Raw genomic sequence first — 19714 nt, forward strand, 5'->3', positions numbered from 1 at the left:
TTTCTATAAAACTTACTATAAAACTATAAAACTTTCTATAATACTTACTATAAAAGAAAGACCTGAAATACTTTCGTTTACAGTGGTGGTCTCATGGTATACCGTATCATAATATAATATAAACATTTTAATTAGGATAAAATGTGATCTAGTATAGTTCCCATTCAGTAGGTGGCGCGTTGAGCCCGAGTTACCGTCGCGTGTTCTCGACCTCAGCGAGGAAGACACGTGGGAAAAGCTTACTGCGCATGCGCGGATATAGGCTGCAGTGGGCACTGGGCAGCAGCAGTGACTAGACAAGCGCTTTATCGACACAAGTAGAGCACAGGTGCCGAATAACCCAGCGAAATGCTCTTTTAAACAATCGCACGTCTCATCCCGAAGCCAGAGAGTAAGTTTTGCTTTCAACACATTCCATCTGGTCATTTTAATGCGGTTTTAAGAAGCTGTGAGATGAAAGCCGGGCAGTGGCTCGCACAAAGAAGACACAGGCTATATGCTAGTGGCAGTAGCAAGTGTAGATAGAGGCAGAGGAGTCCAAGATCTCACTCTGATCACCCTTCAGATTGGTTGCTAGTGAGCTGGGATTTAGATGACTACGACAAACCTTCAATCAACCAGATACATCTGATCTACAGGGCAGATGTGTGCTGTAATGACCCTAAATTGTGTAAATGTGTCTGTGTTGATCTGAAGTAATTGTAATGCATGTAGCTTGTAGCTAAGCAAAGTTTGGTGGCTAGCAGATTTATTATAGGGTGGGTGATTATATAGCAACCACAAATTGTACTTTAAACTTTGGGTTTTATGCTTGGCTAACTGTGTTTGATATTTCACAGCTTATCCAGAGCTTTTTAATTGAGACTGTAAATGTGTGTCAGCTTAAATGTCCGCCTAAAATCCTGCTTGGATACATGGTATTTGCTTGTAAGAGCTCTGAACTGTGAGTTTGTCTAGATATTGAACTCCGTTCAAAGGTTTTTTGTTGAAGAGCACCACCTAAATAAACAACTGCCCCCATCCATTGGCCCATTTTGGGGATGATATAACAGGACGTACATGGGTCATCTCTGATTGTTCACAGATCCAGGCTCTGTGAGCTTCAGCTGATAACACCTCCTTTACTGTAAAATTAAAAGCAGCTCCCTGATGAAATAGTTGGGGGTTGGGTGCTCAGAACATGTCAGGCTCTGTCTCGACTGCACTTTTTGACACCTGCACATCTCAGATTGGATGAATCAGCTGGGAGCATGTGGCCTGTGGTCGTGTTGCCGCATCCCCTGCCGTGCCCCTGGGCACCTGCCAGGCAGACGGGAGAATGCGTTTGCATCGCACTCCTGACACTCAAACTGCAGGGTGTGCACCGTAGGCCCTGACACCAGCTGTTTCAGAGAGCTATTTAAAAAGGTCATGCTTGAATGCATGATATTTAAATAAATGGCTACAATGAGGCAATTACAGAGATCTATAGCTACAACGTTTGATGGATGTTCAGGTGAATTAGCAAGGGTAGGGCCTTTGTACACTTCTGTGATTGCCGTTCTTTTTGCAGCTGGCTCTAAATCATGTCATTTGTTGACGCTCTACTCAATATTACTTACTTAGCTTGTTGGGATATTCACGGTGTGCTGATTTTCATTCTGTGAGACTTTTAATCTTAGACTTTGTGATTATTGCTTCCACTGCTGTGTTGCACCAAACCACCACTAATTAAAATAGAAATTTCCGCCGTTATAATTTATTACTCTCATTAAGTCCCACTGCACAGTGTGTTCCATTAAACCTACATCTACACGTAAAATTGGATCTCTTTAATGACACCCTCAGAGGAGAAAATAGCCAATGTTTCTTTTTTTACACCATGTATTTTAAGAGGCAATTGATGTGAATCCGTTTTTGTTCCTGACGTGAATGTTTCCTTTGCAGTGTGATGAGGAGTAAGAGTCCAATGTTGCATTAGTCTCATTGTGACATGCTGGCCTGTCTGCCGGTATCAAACCCCTCCCTCCAGCTTCTCTCGCACACGCAGATGAACACTGGACTTCAGAAATGTAAGCTGCCATTAACTGAAATGAGCTTTGTTCTGATTAGACTGCATGTATGTTTGACCTAGTTTGTCCCTTTGTTAGTGAAACAGTTGCTCTGCCTCTTGACTTTGCTCCGTCAAAGCCCCGTTAAGCAGTCATATGCTATCATACGAGCGCCAAATTCCTTGCATTAACCTTCACGTTTGGCCTTCTCTTGCTCACAGGGGACACTACACAGAGGATGAGATCAGCACACTATCCTACCCCAGCGGAATTGGATGCCTATGCTAAGAAAGTTGCCAATAACCCACTGACTATAAAAATCTTCCCCAATAGTGTGAAAGTACCTCAGAGGAAGCATATTCGCCGCACCGTTAACGGTCTCGACACCTCCAGCCAGCGCTACAGCCCCTACCCACCTCAGGTCAACACCCGGACGGGCCTCTTGGCCATTGTCAAAGTCCCCGTCAAAGGGATCCTCAAGGACATTGAAGGCGGCCGAGCCCGTTTTCTCCCCAAGCTCATCATGAACCCGCACAGTGGGCTTTACGCCAGTCCCAGCACTTTAAATGTTCCTCACACTGTTCCACACGTTCAGACTCCTTTAGGCCAGAAGAGTCTCGCTCACTCTCAGGCCTTGCAGGCCCATTCACAATCTCTGCAGCAGAAGAGTAGTTTACAACCACAGCAGAGCCTGGCTCATCAGGAGGCTTTACATCAGAGCCAGGCTCACCAACCGCCAGTACCGCACCACGCCCTAAACCACCAACAGACTCTCATGCAGCAGCAGACACAGTTGCCCGGTCCGCAAGGACTACGGCATTTGCCTGATATGGCGCAGTCGGTGAACCTGCAGCACTCCCAGGGCTTCTCTCAATCCCAACCCATGCCACAGGCCTCTTGCGCTGGGCCACCGGCCCCGGGGGTCTTGCAGCCACCCCTGGCAGGCTTACAGATGGCACGCAAGCTTCCTGACGCCGACGCCCCTCCCAATGTGACTGTGTCTACCTCAACCATCCCGCTGTCCATGGCTGCCAGCCTGCACCAGAACCGGCCCAGTGACTTGAGCAGCATCGTCAATCAGATCAACCAGTTCTGCCAGGCTCGGGCTGGCATGGGCTCTACCTCCGTGTGTGAAGGACAGATCGCCAACCCCAGTCCCATCAGCCGCAACCAGCTCATCAACGCAAGCTCTCGGGTGTGCACCCATCCCGTTGTGGGTCCTCCGCCTTCTTGCGTCCTTGTTAACTCTGACAAATGTGGTCCTGCCCCTACTCTGCCACTGCCCGACATCGCTGCCATGAACAGGATGCCCCTTTATCACAATGACATGAAGCACCAGTCCCAGCCACAGTTACCCCAGCAACAACGTCAGCAGGGCCCTTGGGGCCAGCACCAGTTGGCACACCTTCAGCACCTTCCGGAGGGAGCGGCTCACCAGGGCAAGAATCTCCCTAGAGAGGGCCTAGTGGGACCGGGGTTCCTCACCAAGAGCATGGGCTACCCGCAGGAGGTGTGCATGGCTCAGCCCTTCAACTTGAAGCCCCCCACTGATAAACCAACTCCATCTCCTCCAGTCAACGGGATGCCAATGAGTTACAGCAACGGCCACTACATGCAGCCTCCCTGGAACAGCATCCTGCCCACACCAAACAGTGACAGCTCAGGGTCTCAAGACCTGGTGGGGCCGTTCCACGGAGGCCTCTCAGGGGCCTCCATAGACTGCACCCCTGGAGCACAGTACAGGACCGGGCCTTCCATTTCAAGCCAGACGAACCTGATGCAGACCATGGAGTACATGGGTGGCGACTTCCAGGCACCTTGCTTCCGAGCGCAGAATCCTGGCACAATGTCAAAGATGCACAGAGCCTCAGTCAGCAGGGCCACAGATTCAGGTGATAATAGAAATGTGCACATCCACCACCCAGGGTACAGATGAGCTGCAGCCAGTTCACTAGTCAGTGTTAGTCGGAGTGCAAGGAAAAAATTCCACCCCCTTCCCATTTTGTTTTCAGTCTTGCAAGTGATCTACTGAATGTTTCCTGTATGATTATTTACGTGGCTACCACAAATCTGAACCCCCATGTGCCACTTTGGTTTCTTTTATTATTATTATTATTTTTTTTTTTTTCATTTTAGTAGTTTTAGATTTCTTAAATAATTAGCCTTTGGGGGAAAAATGTAGGCATTTATTTATTTAAATTTTTTTCCTTTCCAGAAAACAGCCATAACAGCTTCAGTTTATGACATCAGCACTGTTTTCCCCCATTCCTATCTGGTCTGTGTAATGTAAATGGAAAAATGTACCACACAACATGCATATATTAATTCGCTCATTCTTTTTGATTAGCAAATGTCCGTTATTTAAAAAGCTGAGAAGAAATTCTCAGCAAATGCCATTTGTATGTAGTTTAGGCCTACTTGAGATTTGAAGTACTAACTCAACTGAAAACATTTAAGGGGTGCCATGATACTGAAATATGTGGCTGTTCCATCTAAGCTAACAGCTTGTACAATGTATAGAGGTTGATTTTATTTTTGTTCCTCTCAATGTTTACATATTGTGCTTTTGTAACTAATCCTAAATCGATATGAAAGTGCAAACTGATACTGGGATATGCACATATGACAAGACTGTTTCTTTTTCAGACTGTTGAACATGAATCAGGTTAAAGTCTTAGATGGAAATGTTACACTAGGGCTGAGTCAAGCCACATTGTGTACAATGTTAATCCTTCCCTTGAAGTGTCAGCTAATGCGCGATCCTTTTTATCCTCTATTTTTTTTCTGAGTATCTTATTAGATTTCAGTTTAAATGGAGACTGCTGTAGACTGAAATTGCTTCGGGACTTGTGCTGTGCCCTAATTGCATAGCTTAGGGTTTTATTTTGTCTCTCAACTTAATTGTTACTACTTGAATTTCATTGGAAGGAGATGGTGACAGAAGGCTTCGACTCACTACAGGTCTTACAGCAGACCGACGTTTAAGCTTCCTTTGGGAAGAGTTTCATCACCCGCTTGTGTGTTAGTTCATCATTAAAGGAAAGACGTCCTTGACCGTAATTGGATGACGGAAGTGTGTTGATGTAAGCGCAATATAAATGAGCACCGCAGGCTAGCCTGAGGCTTCACTGCTGTGCTACTGTAACTGAGAGGTGTGATTAGCCGGTGTGAATGCTGTGTGTCGGGGCGGATTGGCTCCCTGCTTTTGCTCCATCATTAACACCATACCGCTCTTCCCTGGCGGGATCACTTCCATCTCCGTCACACGCTGTTGTGTCAGCTGAAGCCTGCCACTGCATTTTCCACCCACCTTAGGCAGTTGATGTGTCATGTCGGTCTTATCTGAAATAGCTGAAATGCACCGCCGGTGACAGTCTAGGACTATTTGATGGGAAACAACCCAAGTAAAAGACGCATTTTAAGTTTAGTTGTTCTGTGAATTTGATAATTGATCCATCCGATGCTCCGCGGTTTAACTCCCATGGAGAGTTTCTCTCTTTCTCAGGTCTACCTGTGCCTCTTCTCATATTCTCCCTTGACTTTTACGTCGAACAAGTCTCTCCAGCTTTATCAGGGCAGGCCATCTGGCAGTGGAGCATGGGTATTGTCAGACTTTGGTGTAAGGAGTGGAGCAACTGCAGATGAGTGGATGAGTGGATGGGTGGAGCCGTGACACCCAGTATCATAACCTCCCTGTTTGCCCCTCAAAAGCCTTAAATATTTGATCCTTGAACTGTCCTTGACAATAGGCATGGTGTAGAATATAAATTAATGATATTTAGCTAAATTTCTTTTTGTGAAACCATAAATCGGGGGAGCTAACTCCCGAAAGGAAGAGGTTTTTTTTTTGTTTGTTTTTGTTTTTTTGTATTTAGCAATGTATGTGTAGTATTGGGCTGTAACAGTTGTTGCATTCACACCATGTCATGTTATGTTTCCTAAACTAGCATCTTTATTTGCTCTGTTTAACATTGCAGCAAAACCTGTTTAAGTCCTAAATCTGTTTCCTGTCATGGGCGAACGCATACGTTGGAAACGCAAGCGCTACTAAATGCTTTGCGTCCAGGCTGATGTTTTTCAATAACGGCAGGCCTAGTTTAAGCTTTCACGTCGGAATACGTTGCCCATGAAGCTGCTATTTTATTCTGACCACAAAAAATGATTTCTTATAAATGTTGTGAGGATAGAGTTAAGATCTAATTTATATTATGCCTTTTTTTGCAATGCAATATTGTTAATAGGTTGAGTATCGGCAGACGTAATAAGTTATTCCATTTGCCTGTCGATCATGTCATATGTAAAGCTTGAACTTTTAGACTTCCTGTATTTCTTTCGATCCTCATTCCATGCCTTGTTACAGCTCAAGAGTACAATGTCAGGTTACTCTTTTAATAGTTACTATCTCTATGTGAAGTGCCTCCTCTGGGCTGATGTGGACTGTGTGTATGTGACCGTTGGGATGGAAAATGGACAGGCGCTAGTGCACATTCCATAGACGTAGTGCACTGCTCACGAACGGGGGACCGAGCTACTTTAAAAACTACTGAAATCGTTCAGAAAAAATGAACATTGTGTGCTGCTGCAGGTGCAAGATCTGTTCGGATGTGAATAGTTGCTGCTGAATCACTAGTTTAGGTGGCGAGAGCTACGCTGCTGAACTCCCTAGTGTCCTTGAAACATTCAAAGGAATGCTCTGGAAAGTTCTTTGTCTTTTGGAGCACATGCACTCCTGCCCCCATCACCACCCCTTCCCACCCCCCTTCCCAAAACAACACAATGGCAGTTTTGGACTACAGGAGTGTGTGTTAGGAGGAGTTGAGTGTGTCTCATCTTGTTCCACCAAAGAACAAAATGTCACTTGAATGGTAGCAGTGCGCACCTGTTTTGTGTAACCGAAAACTGTCATTCCAGATACACATTTTTTCAGGAACGTGTTGCACAAACATTCCCCTCTAACCAAAATAAAGTTTGACTTGCATTTGCAAAGTGTGTTGTGTGTCTTTTTTTTGTCTCCTATATTTCACTGATTCTTGCGTACTGGAATAAAACTGGTTACAAAACTTTTATTTGCCAAGTATTTATTTTGGAGTAATGTGACAATTATTTTCAGAAGTATTCATTTTGAGTGTAATCTGCTTTTTCACATTTCATAAAATGTGTTTTCCCCTCTTTTAATCAGTACACGTACAAAATGTAAAATATTGTATCTTCAGTGGGACTATTTAAACTGATTTATCTATTATTTTCTATGCATATTCTCAGAATATTTAGCAGGGTAGACAAAAGCATTTTTTGTCACAGTATTGAAAGCAGTACTCAATTTGTTTTGCTAGTGGACAATGTATTCAAGCAATTTCTTAAAAATATCCTAAATTATAAAACTTACCAGAGCCTATGGTAACTAGCATGTGGAAATATGGAAAGAGACTCTTCAGAATGAAGAGTTGCTTAAATCTTGCAAGATTTGCTTAATGTTTTAATAATTATTTAACAACGTTGACAAGAATTATACAAAAGTAAGTTCCGGTCCTCGGATTTGATTGGTCAAGCGGCGTAAGTTCAACAGCACTGGGACTTTCACTGTATCACTCCACTTGTCTTTTCAGGTTCTGCGAATTTTGTATTTTTAGTGAATTTTTCTGCAGGTCGCATCGACACAAAGTGGCAAGAACTGACTGTGTTTCTGAGTAAATCAAACAACTATTTAGTTCTACTACAAACGTGATTTGCTGAATCCTAAATGATTCATTCAAGACATCCTCTGTGTTGCTCAGGGATGTGCAATGGTTAATTTGGTTAGGATTTGTTTGGAACTATTTTCATTGGCGGAGGCAATAATAGACAAAGTAGCTGGCAATACTTACTATTTAGTCTGATTATAAAAGTTATTCAGTAAAAGCAATATCACACGCAATTGTGCTTTTGGTCTGAATGACAACAATGCTCTGATTACAGTACCTTCAACACAGAAAAATAAAAGATGCACTTTCCTGTGTATTGTGTAATATTAATAAGGGGTATTGAGGAATGATCTGAGTATGTTTTCAATTTTAGGGGTAGTGAGGAATCATGCTGTAATTTTGGTATAACAAGGAAAGAAAATTAAATTATATATTTGTATTAAGAACAGTGTTGGGGGTAATGCATTACAAGTAACTTGAATTGCGTAATCGGATTACTTTTTTCAAGTAGCTTAACTAGTAAAGTAATGCATTACTTTTTCAATTTACAACAAAATATCTGTTACTTTTTCAAATAAGTAATGCAAGTTACTGCAGGGACTGCAGATGAAAATTAGCCAGAATGGCTAAATCTGGCACATTTACATAAGAGACTTGTTTCTTGTGTTAATTAATGTGCATTGTCCTCTTTTAAAAATAAATAAATAAAAAAATAAAAATAAATAAATAAGTTACTTTGTTTTCACATTTATTGACTGACAGCTCACCTGTCCCCATGTTGAGAGGAATCGTAAGTGCAGAGGCATCATGTGCGCTGTGTAAACATGATTATTGTAGACTAAATGTGAACATGCATTTACTCATCTCACTTGCACGAAAACATTCAGTATTCCTCAAAAAGAATAAAAACTGTGAAATGCAATCTCAGAATTTTACGCAAACCTGTAATAATTAAATATATTAATTACACAAATATACTTTATGTATTTAATCTCACTTTATTACCAATGTCTTTGCTGCTGACCTTCAAGGATCTAATTGAACCATACTAATAAGCAAAAATTACTTTATATTAGATTTAAAAATAAATATATTCTTCTTTAATCCAGAATGTCAACACAGCTGAAAGGTTTGTTTGAGCTGCGCCCTTTACTGTACAGGCGTAAATATGCATTTCCTTCAGCCTGAAGCTTATTCTTTTCACTTTTGGCATGAAAGAGCCTTAACACTTGCCAAAAAAATAACTTTCTTTGTTGTTATTAAAAAACAAGCAAGCCCAGCCCAGGTGAGAATAAGTAGCGCAAAAGTCATGTAACGCATTACTTTTCATAAAAAGTAACTAACACAATTAGTTACTTTTTTTAGGGAGTAACACAATATTGTAGGCTAATGCATTACTTTTAGTAAGTAACTTTCCCCAACACTGGTTAAGAATATCATCTTGATCACATCTGATCAGTGTGATCTCAAATTTATTACACATTTCCTTCTTATTCTTTATATAGAATGTAAAACGGTATATTGTTATATCATCAGAACCTATCAGGCCTTTAGTGGCCCCAAATCAACCAAATGCCCATTCATGCTGCCGAGAGTTTGGCAAAAGACTCTGAGTATCCTCAGTTAACTTCTGTATCCTTTGAAGATGGCATCATGGCACAGTTTTGTACAAAGCCAATTAGAGCTGTGTCACACAAATGCCCTGAGGTTAACTGAGCTCCGACGCAAGTGCCAAATCTGTCAAGATTCTGTGGGTGGTAATCCATGTAAAAATAAAGTGTTTTTCTGCACACGGTAGACACTTCTAAACCCTTTTGACAAGATTATTATTGAGCCTACAAAAACACTAATAACACGCTGATGTAGCTGTACTTACACAGGTTTAAAAACACTACTGGGAATGAACAGATGAGGCAGTGTTTAGATAAGCAGATGCAATTTATTACCATCTAGTTGGGGGAAAAGTGAAATCACTGATTCCTGAAGTATGGGACAAACATTTAATCTGCTATTAGTTTTTAAAGGCAACATTTCTATTATTCTGAAATTAATCAGAGGCAGTATTAGTTGTAATTTAATTACTTTTTGCTTTGTGGAAGTGGAATTAGTCTTATTTTTTCTGTCATTTAATTACAGTTACTGATGTAACTGCATTAAATGTAGTATATAACAATTCTATATAAAACAACAGTGGATTTAGTCTAATGATAAAATGTATATTTTTATGCTGCTTTCACATGCTGTCGGAAATGTCCTACTTCCCACTTCTGAAGTCGTGAAAGCTCGTTGCATTCAAGGGCTTTGTTGTCGGAGGTTTATTCTTAATTAAGCCAAAATGATATTTAGCATCCTATTCATTGACAACCAATAATAAATAAACATTCACCGTGCTATCTAGAATGATCAGCTTGCTGAAATGTTGGTCAATTACAGGTTCATTTTCACTGTATATAAAACAATACACTTCAAATGATTATTCATATATGTAGGCTACATATGCAATAGTAAGTATAAATATATAAGTATACTTTAACAACATGACAAGGCAATGTAGCTGTTGTGGAAAAAACTAATAGGCCTAAAGAATAGGTTGCTAGTCACAGCAGCATTGTTCTCCCCTCCGCCATGTTTAAAGTTTAGGCCTATGGCACGCCCAATTCCGGAATTTGGATAGGCCTATCAAAATTATTCCCGAGCTTCCCATTGGCAAATAGGACTTGAGAGGGCGTTCATGTCAGATTTTTTAATAGGAAACTCATAATTACGCTAATCCCGATGAATTACACGTGAAGGCAGCGTAAATGTAACCTTCTCCCTTTAAATACTTTAGTCTGTTCAAGAATAATTAATGCTCTTTTATATTATTTACTTACTTGAATGAGACGAGGTTGGACGAGGGAATATCCCATTTGAAATGTCCCACTCAGTCACGTCACGTTCACATGTTGACCACATGATGTCGCCATGACACCGAGAGCATTTTGTGTTTTTGTGTCAATTATGGCAAAAGCAGAATAAAAATAACATAAAATGCTGCCATTCGCTTCGAAAACAGCTGAGGAAAAGCAGAAATTAAGGTATATAAACGTAATGTCTAATGTTAAAGTTTATTTTTTACATTTGACTTTGGGTAGCTCTGTGCTAACTGAAATCAGGACTTGCCGCCATCTTGGAAGGAATGTCAAACGACACGTCTAGCTGAGGACGGGGTTGATCGATCTGCCCCGGTGCACAGGTGTCCGACTTTATTTCCAAGTAGAAGGTGGTGTGGGTCTGTGTTTGTGTGTGTGTCTAATGAAATATAAATAATTTAAATATTCACAAAGAGGCATGCAAAGTCAGAATTTTGAGGAGAAAATATACAATTGCCACTTCTGTGGGGTGGAAAATTAGGCGTAATATAACGAGCTGTGAAACGAATTACTGTTGCCTGGAAGTAAAGTAATAATATTAATATTAGCCTATATAGAGTAATGAGTAATGTTAATAAATTATTTTTTTATCGACCCCAACATTGGAGATAAGTGAAGAGTGGATGGACAGATATGGATTGAAGGCACAAATGCTTCTCTTACATGTTTTATCTGGATATCACATTTTGTTTCTTTATAAAAGTATTCTGTTTTATCATGTACAGTAGTGCAATGCTACAGATGCAAACACTCGGGGTAAATATTTTAAATTAATAATTTCAAGCCAATTTTAATGACACGTTTTAAGCGGTTTTGAGTGTTGTGTGACCTCTTCTGGTAACTTTGTGTAGCTACAACTCCTCAAGTGTTTTACAGTAGGCTATGTATACTTAAAAAATAAGTAATAGTTAGTACAACACTACTAATTAGATTAATTAATCATATAGTAAATCATACAGCAACAGATTCATTGTAGTAGAAAATTTCTTAAAAAGTATAATGGCCACAATGATAAAAAAAAAGTTAGTCAAATATGATTAATCCACTGAATGAGTTTAATGACTAAAATCATGTTAAAATGCCATTATAAATATAATTTACTATATAATTGACCTTCTGAAGTTTATACAATAAATGTATTGAGTCACGTCAGTCTTATATGCTACTTATTTATACTCAATGCTGCTAGACTTAGTATTAGTGTAAATTAAGTGGTGAAGGACCAGGATTTACAATACAAGACAGACTTAATATCTCATGGAGCAAATTTAACATTGAGAATTAAGGAAGTGAATGAAAAACAAAACATGACAGCTGATTGATAAACATGCATCAAGTTTGTACTTAGACACAACATAAGGAAGTCCAATACAAATATAAATCTGAATATGCCATTGTATTTATACATCATACAATATATTATATAAATAACATTTCTAGACTTCAGCTAATAATGTCTGCCTCAGAATGAGATGAATCCAATGCACTTTGCTCATATTTCACACTACAAGCATTGCTATTATTGCAAATTTCATAAACTGAACGTTCTCTTCAGAGCCGCTGGCATCTTTTCCACTGGATTTTCTTTGTCATTCCTGAGGAGATATAAAATAAAGATGATCAATGCTTGCAGTTACATGTATTTAATGACATTTGACATATGATATGCATTACTCAAATTATATTTTTCCTAAATCAAAGTACACAGCAGGGCTGTGCATTTCTAGCAAACATGCTTCTGTTACATACTTTTGTATTCTCTCAAACTTTGAGTCTCTGTAAGCAGTGTTCTTCTTCATCATGCAGAGTAGTATGATGTCGCATAAGTAAGAACCCTGGAGAAAAACAATCTTGTTTGCAGCCATTTATATATAAATTGGTGATGTATGACAACAACATTATAACTCATTTATTAATGCTCATTAGTTTAAGATAATGTCTCAGTTTCAGTGTTATGTATGTTACAATGGTCTTGTGTAGCCAAAGACAACTACTGTACAAAGTAATAATGATTACAAAAATAAATAAATAATAGTGATCTGAATATTTACTTACAGCAGTCATTAAAGTAAGAACTGATGCTATGTTGATGATGGTCTTAATAATACTAAACTTTCTTGCCTGGAAAAGACTCATAAAAAATAATTATACATATACAATCATATATACAGCACTTGTATATGCATTGCTGTTATTGAGTCACATACCGTTCCAAACACCATGATGTTTAAATGAATTCCAAACACTTTGTAAAGTGTTCTTTGCTTCTGTCCTGCATCATCTTTGAAATATTTTGCAAATCTAAAAAGACATTTATTGGAGATCTTGAGCATAACTTTTAAACACTGCCTGGACGAAAAAAAAAAAAAAAAAAAAAGTCGCTGTTTGGATTTTAATTGGCAAATACTTAAGAATCTATGGATGGATCATTATCACAGTTATTGTTATGTTTCTAGCATGTTATATGTTTGACAACGGTTATTTTAACCCTAAAAGATGGAGTGTGTAGCTTTCTATTTCTTAAACAACAATGTCAAAGACGTATCATGGCCATATCCAGGATGACAATGTCAAGATTCATCAGGTTCAAATTGTGAAAGAATGGCTGGGAGGGAGCATGAAGAATCATTGAATTGGCACCTCTGAATCCAGACCTTAACTTCATTGAAAGTTTTTGGGATGTGCTGGAGTAGACTTTACAGAGTGCTTGACTCTTGCATTGTCAATACAAGATCTTGACCAAAAGTTGATGAAAATAAATGTTGTGAAGTTATTTCTATTAAGAGGTGCATCAATTTTTGGTCAAGAGCTTGTATTGACAATGCAAGAGTCAAGCTCTCTGTAAAGTCTTCTCCAGCACATCCCAAAAACTTACACTGAGTTTAAGGTCTGGACTAGTGCCAATTCATGAAATGTTTCTTCATGCTCTCTCCAAACCATTCTTTCACATTTTTAACCCTGATGAATTTTGACATTGTCAAAATATGGCCATGATACGCCTTCTGACACGGTTGTTCAAGAAATGAAAAGCTGCACCCTCCATCTGTTAGGGTTAAAAGAACCTTTGCCGAACATTTAATATGCTAGAAACATACACTCTAAAAAATGCTCGGTTAAAAACCCTATTTGGTTTAAATATGGACAAACCCAGCGATTGGGTTGTTTTGGCAAGTTAGTTTTATTTAACTCAACTATTGATTAAAAATTACTATATAGCTGGCTTAAAATTAACCCAAAATAGTTTGGAAATAAAAAAATCAGACACATAAATCAACACTGATAATCAAAAGGTGAACATATATTAATAAGCAATTTAACAAATGTTTATTATTTAATTGTTATTTATTAAACATATTAATAAATGTTAATTGCCAACCTATTTTGGGTTCATTTTAGGTGAGCAATATAGTCATTTTTAAACAATAGTTGAGTTAAAGGTGCCCTAGAACTTTTTTAAAAAAGATGTAATATAAGTCTAAGGTGTCCCCTGAATGTGTCTGTGAAGTTTCAGCTCAAAATACCCCATAGATTTTTTAAAATAAATTTTTTAACTGCCTATTTTGGGGCATAATTAGAAATGAGCCGATTCAGGGTGTGTGGCCCTTTAAATCCCGTGCTCCACGCCCCAAGAGCTCGCGCTTGCCTTAAACAACAAAAGTTCACACAGCTAATATAACCCTCAAAATGGATCTTTACAAAGTGTTCGTCATGCAGCATGTCTAATCACGTAAGTACAGTGTTTATTTTGATGTTTACATTGATTCTGAATGAGTTTGAGGCTGTGCTCTGTGGCTAACGGCTAATGCTACACTGTTGGAGAGATTTATAAAGAATGAAGTTGTGTTTATGAATTATACAGACTGCAAGTGTTTAAAAATGAAAATAGCGACGGCTCTTGTCTCCGTGAATACAGTAAGAAATGATGGTAACTGTAACCACATTTAACAGTACATTAGCAACATGCTAATGAAACATTTAGAAAGACAATTTACAAATATCACTAAAAATATCATGTTATCATGGATCATGTCAGTTATTATTGCTCCATCTGCCATTTTTTGCTATTGTCCTTGCTTGCTTACCTAGCTGTGCACATCCAGACGTTCTGCCCTTGTCTAATGCCTTTCATCCAGACGTTAATACTGGCTGCCCTTGTGTAATGCCTCAATCATGGGCTGGCATATGCAAATATTGGGGCGTACATATTAATGATCCCGACTGTTACGTAACAGTCGGTGTTATGTTGAGATTCGCCTGTTCTTCGGAGGTCTTTTAAACAAATGAGATTTATATAAGAAGGAGGAAACAATGGAGTTTGAGACTCAGTGTATGTCTTTTCCATGTACTGAACTCTTGTTATTTAACTATGCCGAGGTAAATTAAATTTTTGAATCTAGGGCACCTTTAAATAAAACTACCCAGCAGGTTAAGTCAAATATTTAACCCAACCACTGGGTTTGTCCATATTTAACCCAACTAGGGTTGTTTTTAACCCATCATTTTTTAAGAGTGTAATAATACTTTAATAATGATCCAACCATAGACTCTTAAGTATCTGCCTATTAAAATCCAAACAGCAACGTTTTTTTTTAGGCCGGGGAGTCTACATACATTTTTTCATCAATCATTTACTTTCAAAACAAATATAAGACAATGCTCTCAGTAAAAAAGGGCACTCAGAATGATTTTGACTTGATAAGTGTAGTGTGAACGTACCTGAAGTTATATCCGTCTGTCTTGTTGCTGCCCAGAAACAGAAAACTGTAGTGAGGATTGCAATTTGAGGCATCTTTATCAAGGTCACAAGACCACTCAATCAGAACACCAAATGAACCACCCTGGAATTATATGAAAATATTAGATTTTGCATAATAAGCACATAATGTATATTAAATCAAATTTTGAAAATCAGCCACACATTAAACCCACTTTCAGTATTCTCACCTTTACAGCTATTTCTTGAAAGCTATGTCCAGCTTTGCTTACAATATCTCCCAGCCGAAAAATAGGACAGTACGGGTCGGCAATTTCATCATACACGCAGGTTTTAAAATGTGATTCATTTTTGTTTAATATATTTGATCTGAGAAGAAAAAAACAACAACATTTGAAATAATTGAGTGGTAATATTATTCAGTAAATAGTTTTGTGTTTTTTATTGACATAAAAACAGATAGGGTTTGGACTCATTATTAATGAATGCATCTGAATGTCTTACTTTGAGAAGTTGAACTGGGAAAATCTGATGAAGTTCCTTATGTATATGGTAAAGTTTTCAGCTTGTCTCACTACAGTGTCTGGGCTAAAAAATAATTTGCATGAGCATGTCATTGTGACTTCATTTTTTTATTTTAAATCTAATTACGTTAATTAACCTTATTTTGCAATGTGGAAGTAAGCTATTTTCTGTGAATGTGCATTAGTCACTTTATAACTTACAGAATAATAACAAAGTGCAGTAAACGGTAAAACTATTTGCACTACAAATCAGTCTGTTAATAATCACGACAATACATTAAAATCATATGGTTGGAAATACCACTTTGCGATGTCAAGAAGCATAAAAAGCTGTTTTGTATAGCTAGAAAAAACTGGAAGAGGATGACACTGGAAGCTACGCCATTCTTACGTTAAAAATAAGGTGGATACTTTGAGGTAGAAAAAGCTTCCATAGCACTGTCTGTGTTCAACATGTTATGAACTTTAAAATAGTGAAAGAAAATATTCTTACCCTGGATGCTCTCTCTTTTCAGTGGGACACCAGCCATTTATTTCACAAGTGCCATTAATACAAAGGCCAGTCTTAATTCCTAGAGAGAATGAAACTATTTAGGCTAGTAGGGGTTGACATATTTTTATAAACAGATGGCAAATATATATTATGCAGCATGGCTTTATTATGCTAGCATGTTAAATCAACGTTTAGCTTCAGACTTTGTGTTAAAGTATCAAGCAGTTTAAAGTTATACCGTTTCCAGCCCTAACAGCCTCTCCTTCTCTGCAGTCTTCGTCCTTAGTGCACTTTGCATTTGGTATTGCGGGGTTCTAAAAGAAGAAATATAGCCTATTGTTAGCAATAAATATATAAACCTACTGAACATAGCTATGAGCTTATTTTAACAACGGTCTAAGGTTCTAAATGGTTGGGATTTTCCGTGCCTCTTTCTGCAGATTCAACGGTATCTCACGACCAGTTTGTACGCATTTTAGGAGGTGGCTAATTCGAGTGAGGTTGTACGAATTCGTACAATTTGTCTAAACCCCGCTGATGGGTAGGTTTAGGGGTAGGTCATTCATCCGAATTTGGCAACTCGTAAAATACATATGATTTAGCAAAAAATGCACTAATTCGTACGAGTGAGGTCTTTCGAATCCGTACGAATTAGCCGCCTCATAAAATACGTACGAACTGCCGTGAGATCAGGTTGGCGGATTACATATTTACGCCAGTAGGTGGCGACAAGTGACTGACTTTATGAGTGAGTCTTCGGATCATGTGCTTAAATTAAACTCCCCGTCAAAAACCAAATGACCATCTCATCACAGCAATGCACTGAATTAAAGGATTAGTTCACTTTCAAATTAAAATTTCCTGATAATTTACTCACCCCCATGTCATCCAAGATGTCCATGTCTTTCTTTCTTCAGTTGAAAAGAAATTAAGGTTTTTGATGAAAACATTCCAGGATTATTCTCCATATAGTGGACTTCAATGGCCTCCTAATGGTTGAAGTTGAAAATTACAGTTTCATTGCAGCTTCAAAGCGTTCTACATGATCCCAGATGAGGAATAAGGGTCTTATCTAGAGAAACCATCTCTCATTTTCTAAAAAATGAGTGCTAGCTCTCTTCTTCTTTTCTATTAGAATTCCAGCAGTGTAGACACTGCATTACCGCCCTCCACAGGTCAAAGTTTGAACTAATTGTTATATACTTGCACTTGCATATTGTATATGACAATTTAGTTCAAACTTTGACCTGAGGAGAGCTAGTTCAAGATGAGCATTTATGGTTAAAAAGTATAAAATTTTTATTTTTTTTTAGAAAATGAGCGATGGTTTCTCTAGATAAGACCCTTATTCCTCATCTGGGATCGTGTAGAATGCTTTGAAGCTGCACTGAAACTGTAATTTTGACCTTCAACCGTTTGGAGGCCATTGAAGTCCACTATATGGAGAAAAATCCTGGAATGTTTTTATCAAAAACCTTAATTTCTTTTCGACTGAAGAAAGAAAGTCAGGAACATTTTGAGTAAATTATCAGGAAATTTTAATTTGAAAGTGAACTAATCCTTTAAATAATAAAGTAAATTTCTTACTTTTGCATCAAAAAGCTTGTAATGGCATAAAGATGCTGAATACAATTACTTAGGATGTCAAAATAGGGTTCAGTCAAACGCATGCAGCTCTGGCATGAATAACAGCACCATTGAAGCGCTACTTGTCTGTCACACACTAAAAAGCGATAAACGGTCATACGTTTTTGTCCTATGGGTGCCAACTACTAAGCCCAAATATGCAACTGTATTCTGGAAATAAAATTCCATTTAAATGCTAAAACGCGTTATGTATGAATGTCCCCTGAGACTGATAAGACAAGAAATGGTGGCATGGAAATTATCACTGCCAAACCAGCAAGCCTATTAAATCAATCCAGTGTGGCTTATAATGGGGAAGTAGCAAAAAAGCCCTGCAGTATTTTGCTAACCATAATCGGCGTACATCCGTTCATACATAATAACCAAAGTGCTTTTACAATGTTAATGGCCTGAATGGAACATAATTTGAGATAGGGTGCAAGCCAATGAGGGTTTGCTTATCGTAATCAGCTGACAATATCCTCTGAATAGCAAACAGCTATATGTCACCCCCAAAAAAAGCAAAAAACACTGAAAATAACAGCTGATGTGTTAAAAGTGTTGATGAAAGTGCAGATGTGGGATGATGGTGTTGTGTTGAAGTCTTTTCTCTCTATGTTTCCTGTGGACTTTCTAATCATAACCCTAACTGAAGGGAAACAGGGGGAACAGGCTTTGACCTAAGAGAGGGAAAACTGACAGTTAAAATAAGAGTTTTACCTCTGAACAGTTGCCCATTTTTTGGTTTGGCGTCTCAATGAAATTGGTTGTTATAAAAAGAAAACCCTCACCCTGGAAACGAAATAAAGCAAAATATTAATAAAGCAAATTAATGAAGCAAATCATGAATCATATGATGGACACAGAACTTAACAGATCTTTTTCAGACTACAGTGTGTTTTGACTGACCTGTTCTGGGAAAACGTAGTCCTCTGGTCCCCAGAGTTTTGAATCTGTTGTGTTGACACGTGCAACTCCTTTAACTTTAGTTCGCACAGAACTCTCGATTGTGTCATCTTTTGCCTGGTACTCTTTCTTTGTCACAAATACCCATCTGTTGAGGTAAAACATGTTTAATATTTGCCCATCAAAACAGTAAAAGCTCAAGAGAGAGAGAGATTGCTGGCATCATCACATCAAATTTTTACCCCAAGCAAAACTAAGGTTTGAATTAAGGAATTATAACTCTTACCCGATGAGATATCCCATGACAGTGAGTTGAAGGATTCTGTATAAGAGTCCCAATTTCTTATTCTGCGTGACCACATATTTGATTGTTGTGTATTCAAAGAGAAAGAATGGATGTCGACTGCACCAATGAGCCATTCCTGCTCCTGCTACTGGACAATTATGTGCTGCTCACACGCCCTGCATCTTTAGACCCACACTGACATGTGCATCACGTCACTTTACAATTTACATGTCATGTTCTCCATAATACTCCTACATATTGTGAATGTGAAAGTGAAAGTGACGTGTGGCCAAGTATGGTCTTTATGCTCTGCATTTCACCCATGCAAGTGCACACACACACCGTGAACACACACCAAGAGTAGTGGGCAGCCTTTTTTTTGCTGCATGTGGGGAGTGATTGGGGGTTAGGGCATCTCAGTTGTAGGTAATTAAAACTTCACTCATCCCCCCCTCCAACATTTCCAGCACTGAGCTCAAACCCACAATTCTTCAAAAAGCTTACGCTGTATGTCCTACGCCTTCCCTATTCTGCTTACGGAA

At 38.6% G+C, this 19714-nt stretch overlaps 2 protein-coding genes across 2 annotated transcripts; one reads left to right on the plus strand and one right to left on the minus strand.

Annotated features, from left to right (window-relative positions):
• The first annotated feature begins 159 nt into the window (after positions 1-159).
• Positions 160-7016, plus strand: fam222bb (family with sequence similarity 222 member Bb). The gene is made up of 3 exons (XM_048160250.1): positions 160-391; positions 1927-2051; positions 2252-7016. Exons 2-3 carry the CDS (start codon positions 1973-1975, stop codon positions 3964-3966), a joined length of 1794 nt encoding a protein of 597 aa, XP_048016207.1. The 5' UTR covers positions 160-391; positions 1927-1972; the 3' UTR covers positions 3967-7016.
• A 4639-nt stretch (positions 7017-11655) lies between these two features.
• Positions 11656-19684, minus strand: p2rx8 (purinergic receptor P2X, ligand-gated ion channel, 8). Its single transcript, XM_048160265.1, has 12 exons — positions 19173-19684; positions 18890-19034; positions 18701-18772; positions 16593-16668; positions 16355-16433; positions 15842-15925; positions 15568-15706; positions 15340-15461; positions 12831-12924; positions 12679-12744; positions 12373-12458; positions 11656-12218 (listed from the first exon to the last, which is right to left on the minus strand). The coding sequence occupies exons 1-12, from the start codon at positions 19304-19306 to the stop codon at positions 12155-12157; spliced, it is 1161 nt and encodes a 386-aa protein (XP_048016222.1). The 5' UTR covers positions 19307-19684; the 3' UTR covers positions 11656-12154.
• Between the last annotated feature and the right edge of the window lie 30 nt (positions 19685-19714).

This window comes from Megalobrama amblycephala, linkage group LG16 (genome assembly GCF_018812025.1).
Source record: "Megalobrama amblycephala isolate DHTTF-2021 linkage group LG16, ASM1881202v1, whole genome shotgun sequence".
NCBI classification, from domain to species: Eukaryota; Metazoa; Chordata; class Actinopteri; order Cypriniformes; family Xenocyprididae; genus Megalobrama; species Megalobrama amblycephala.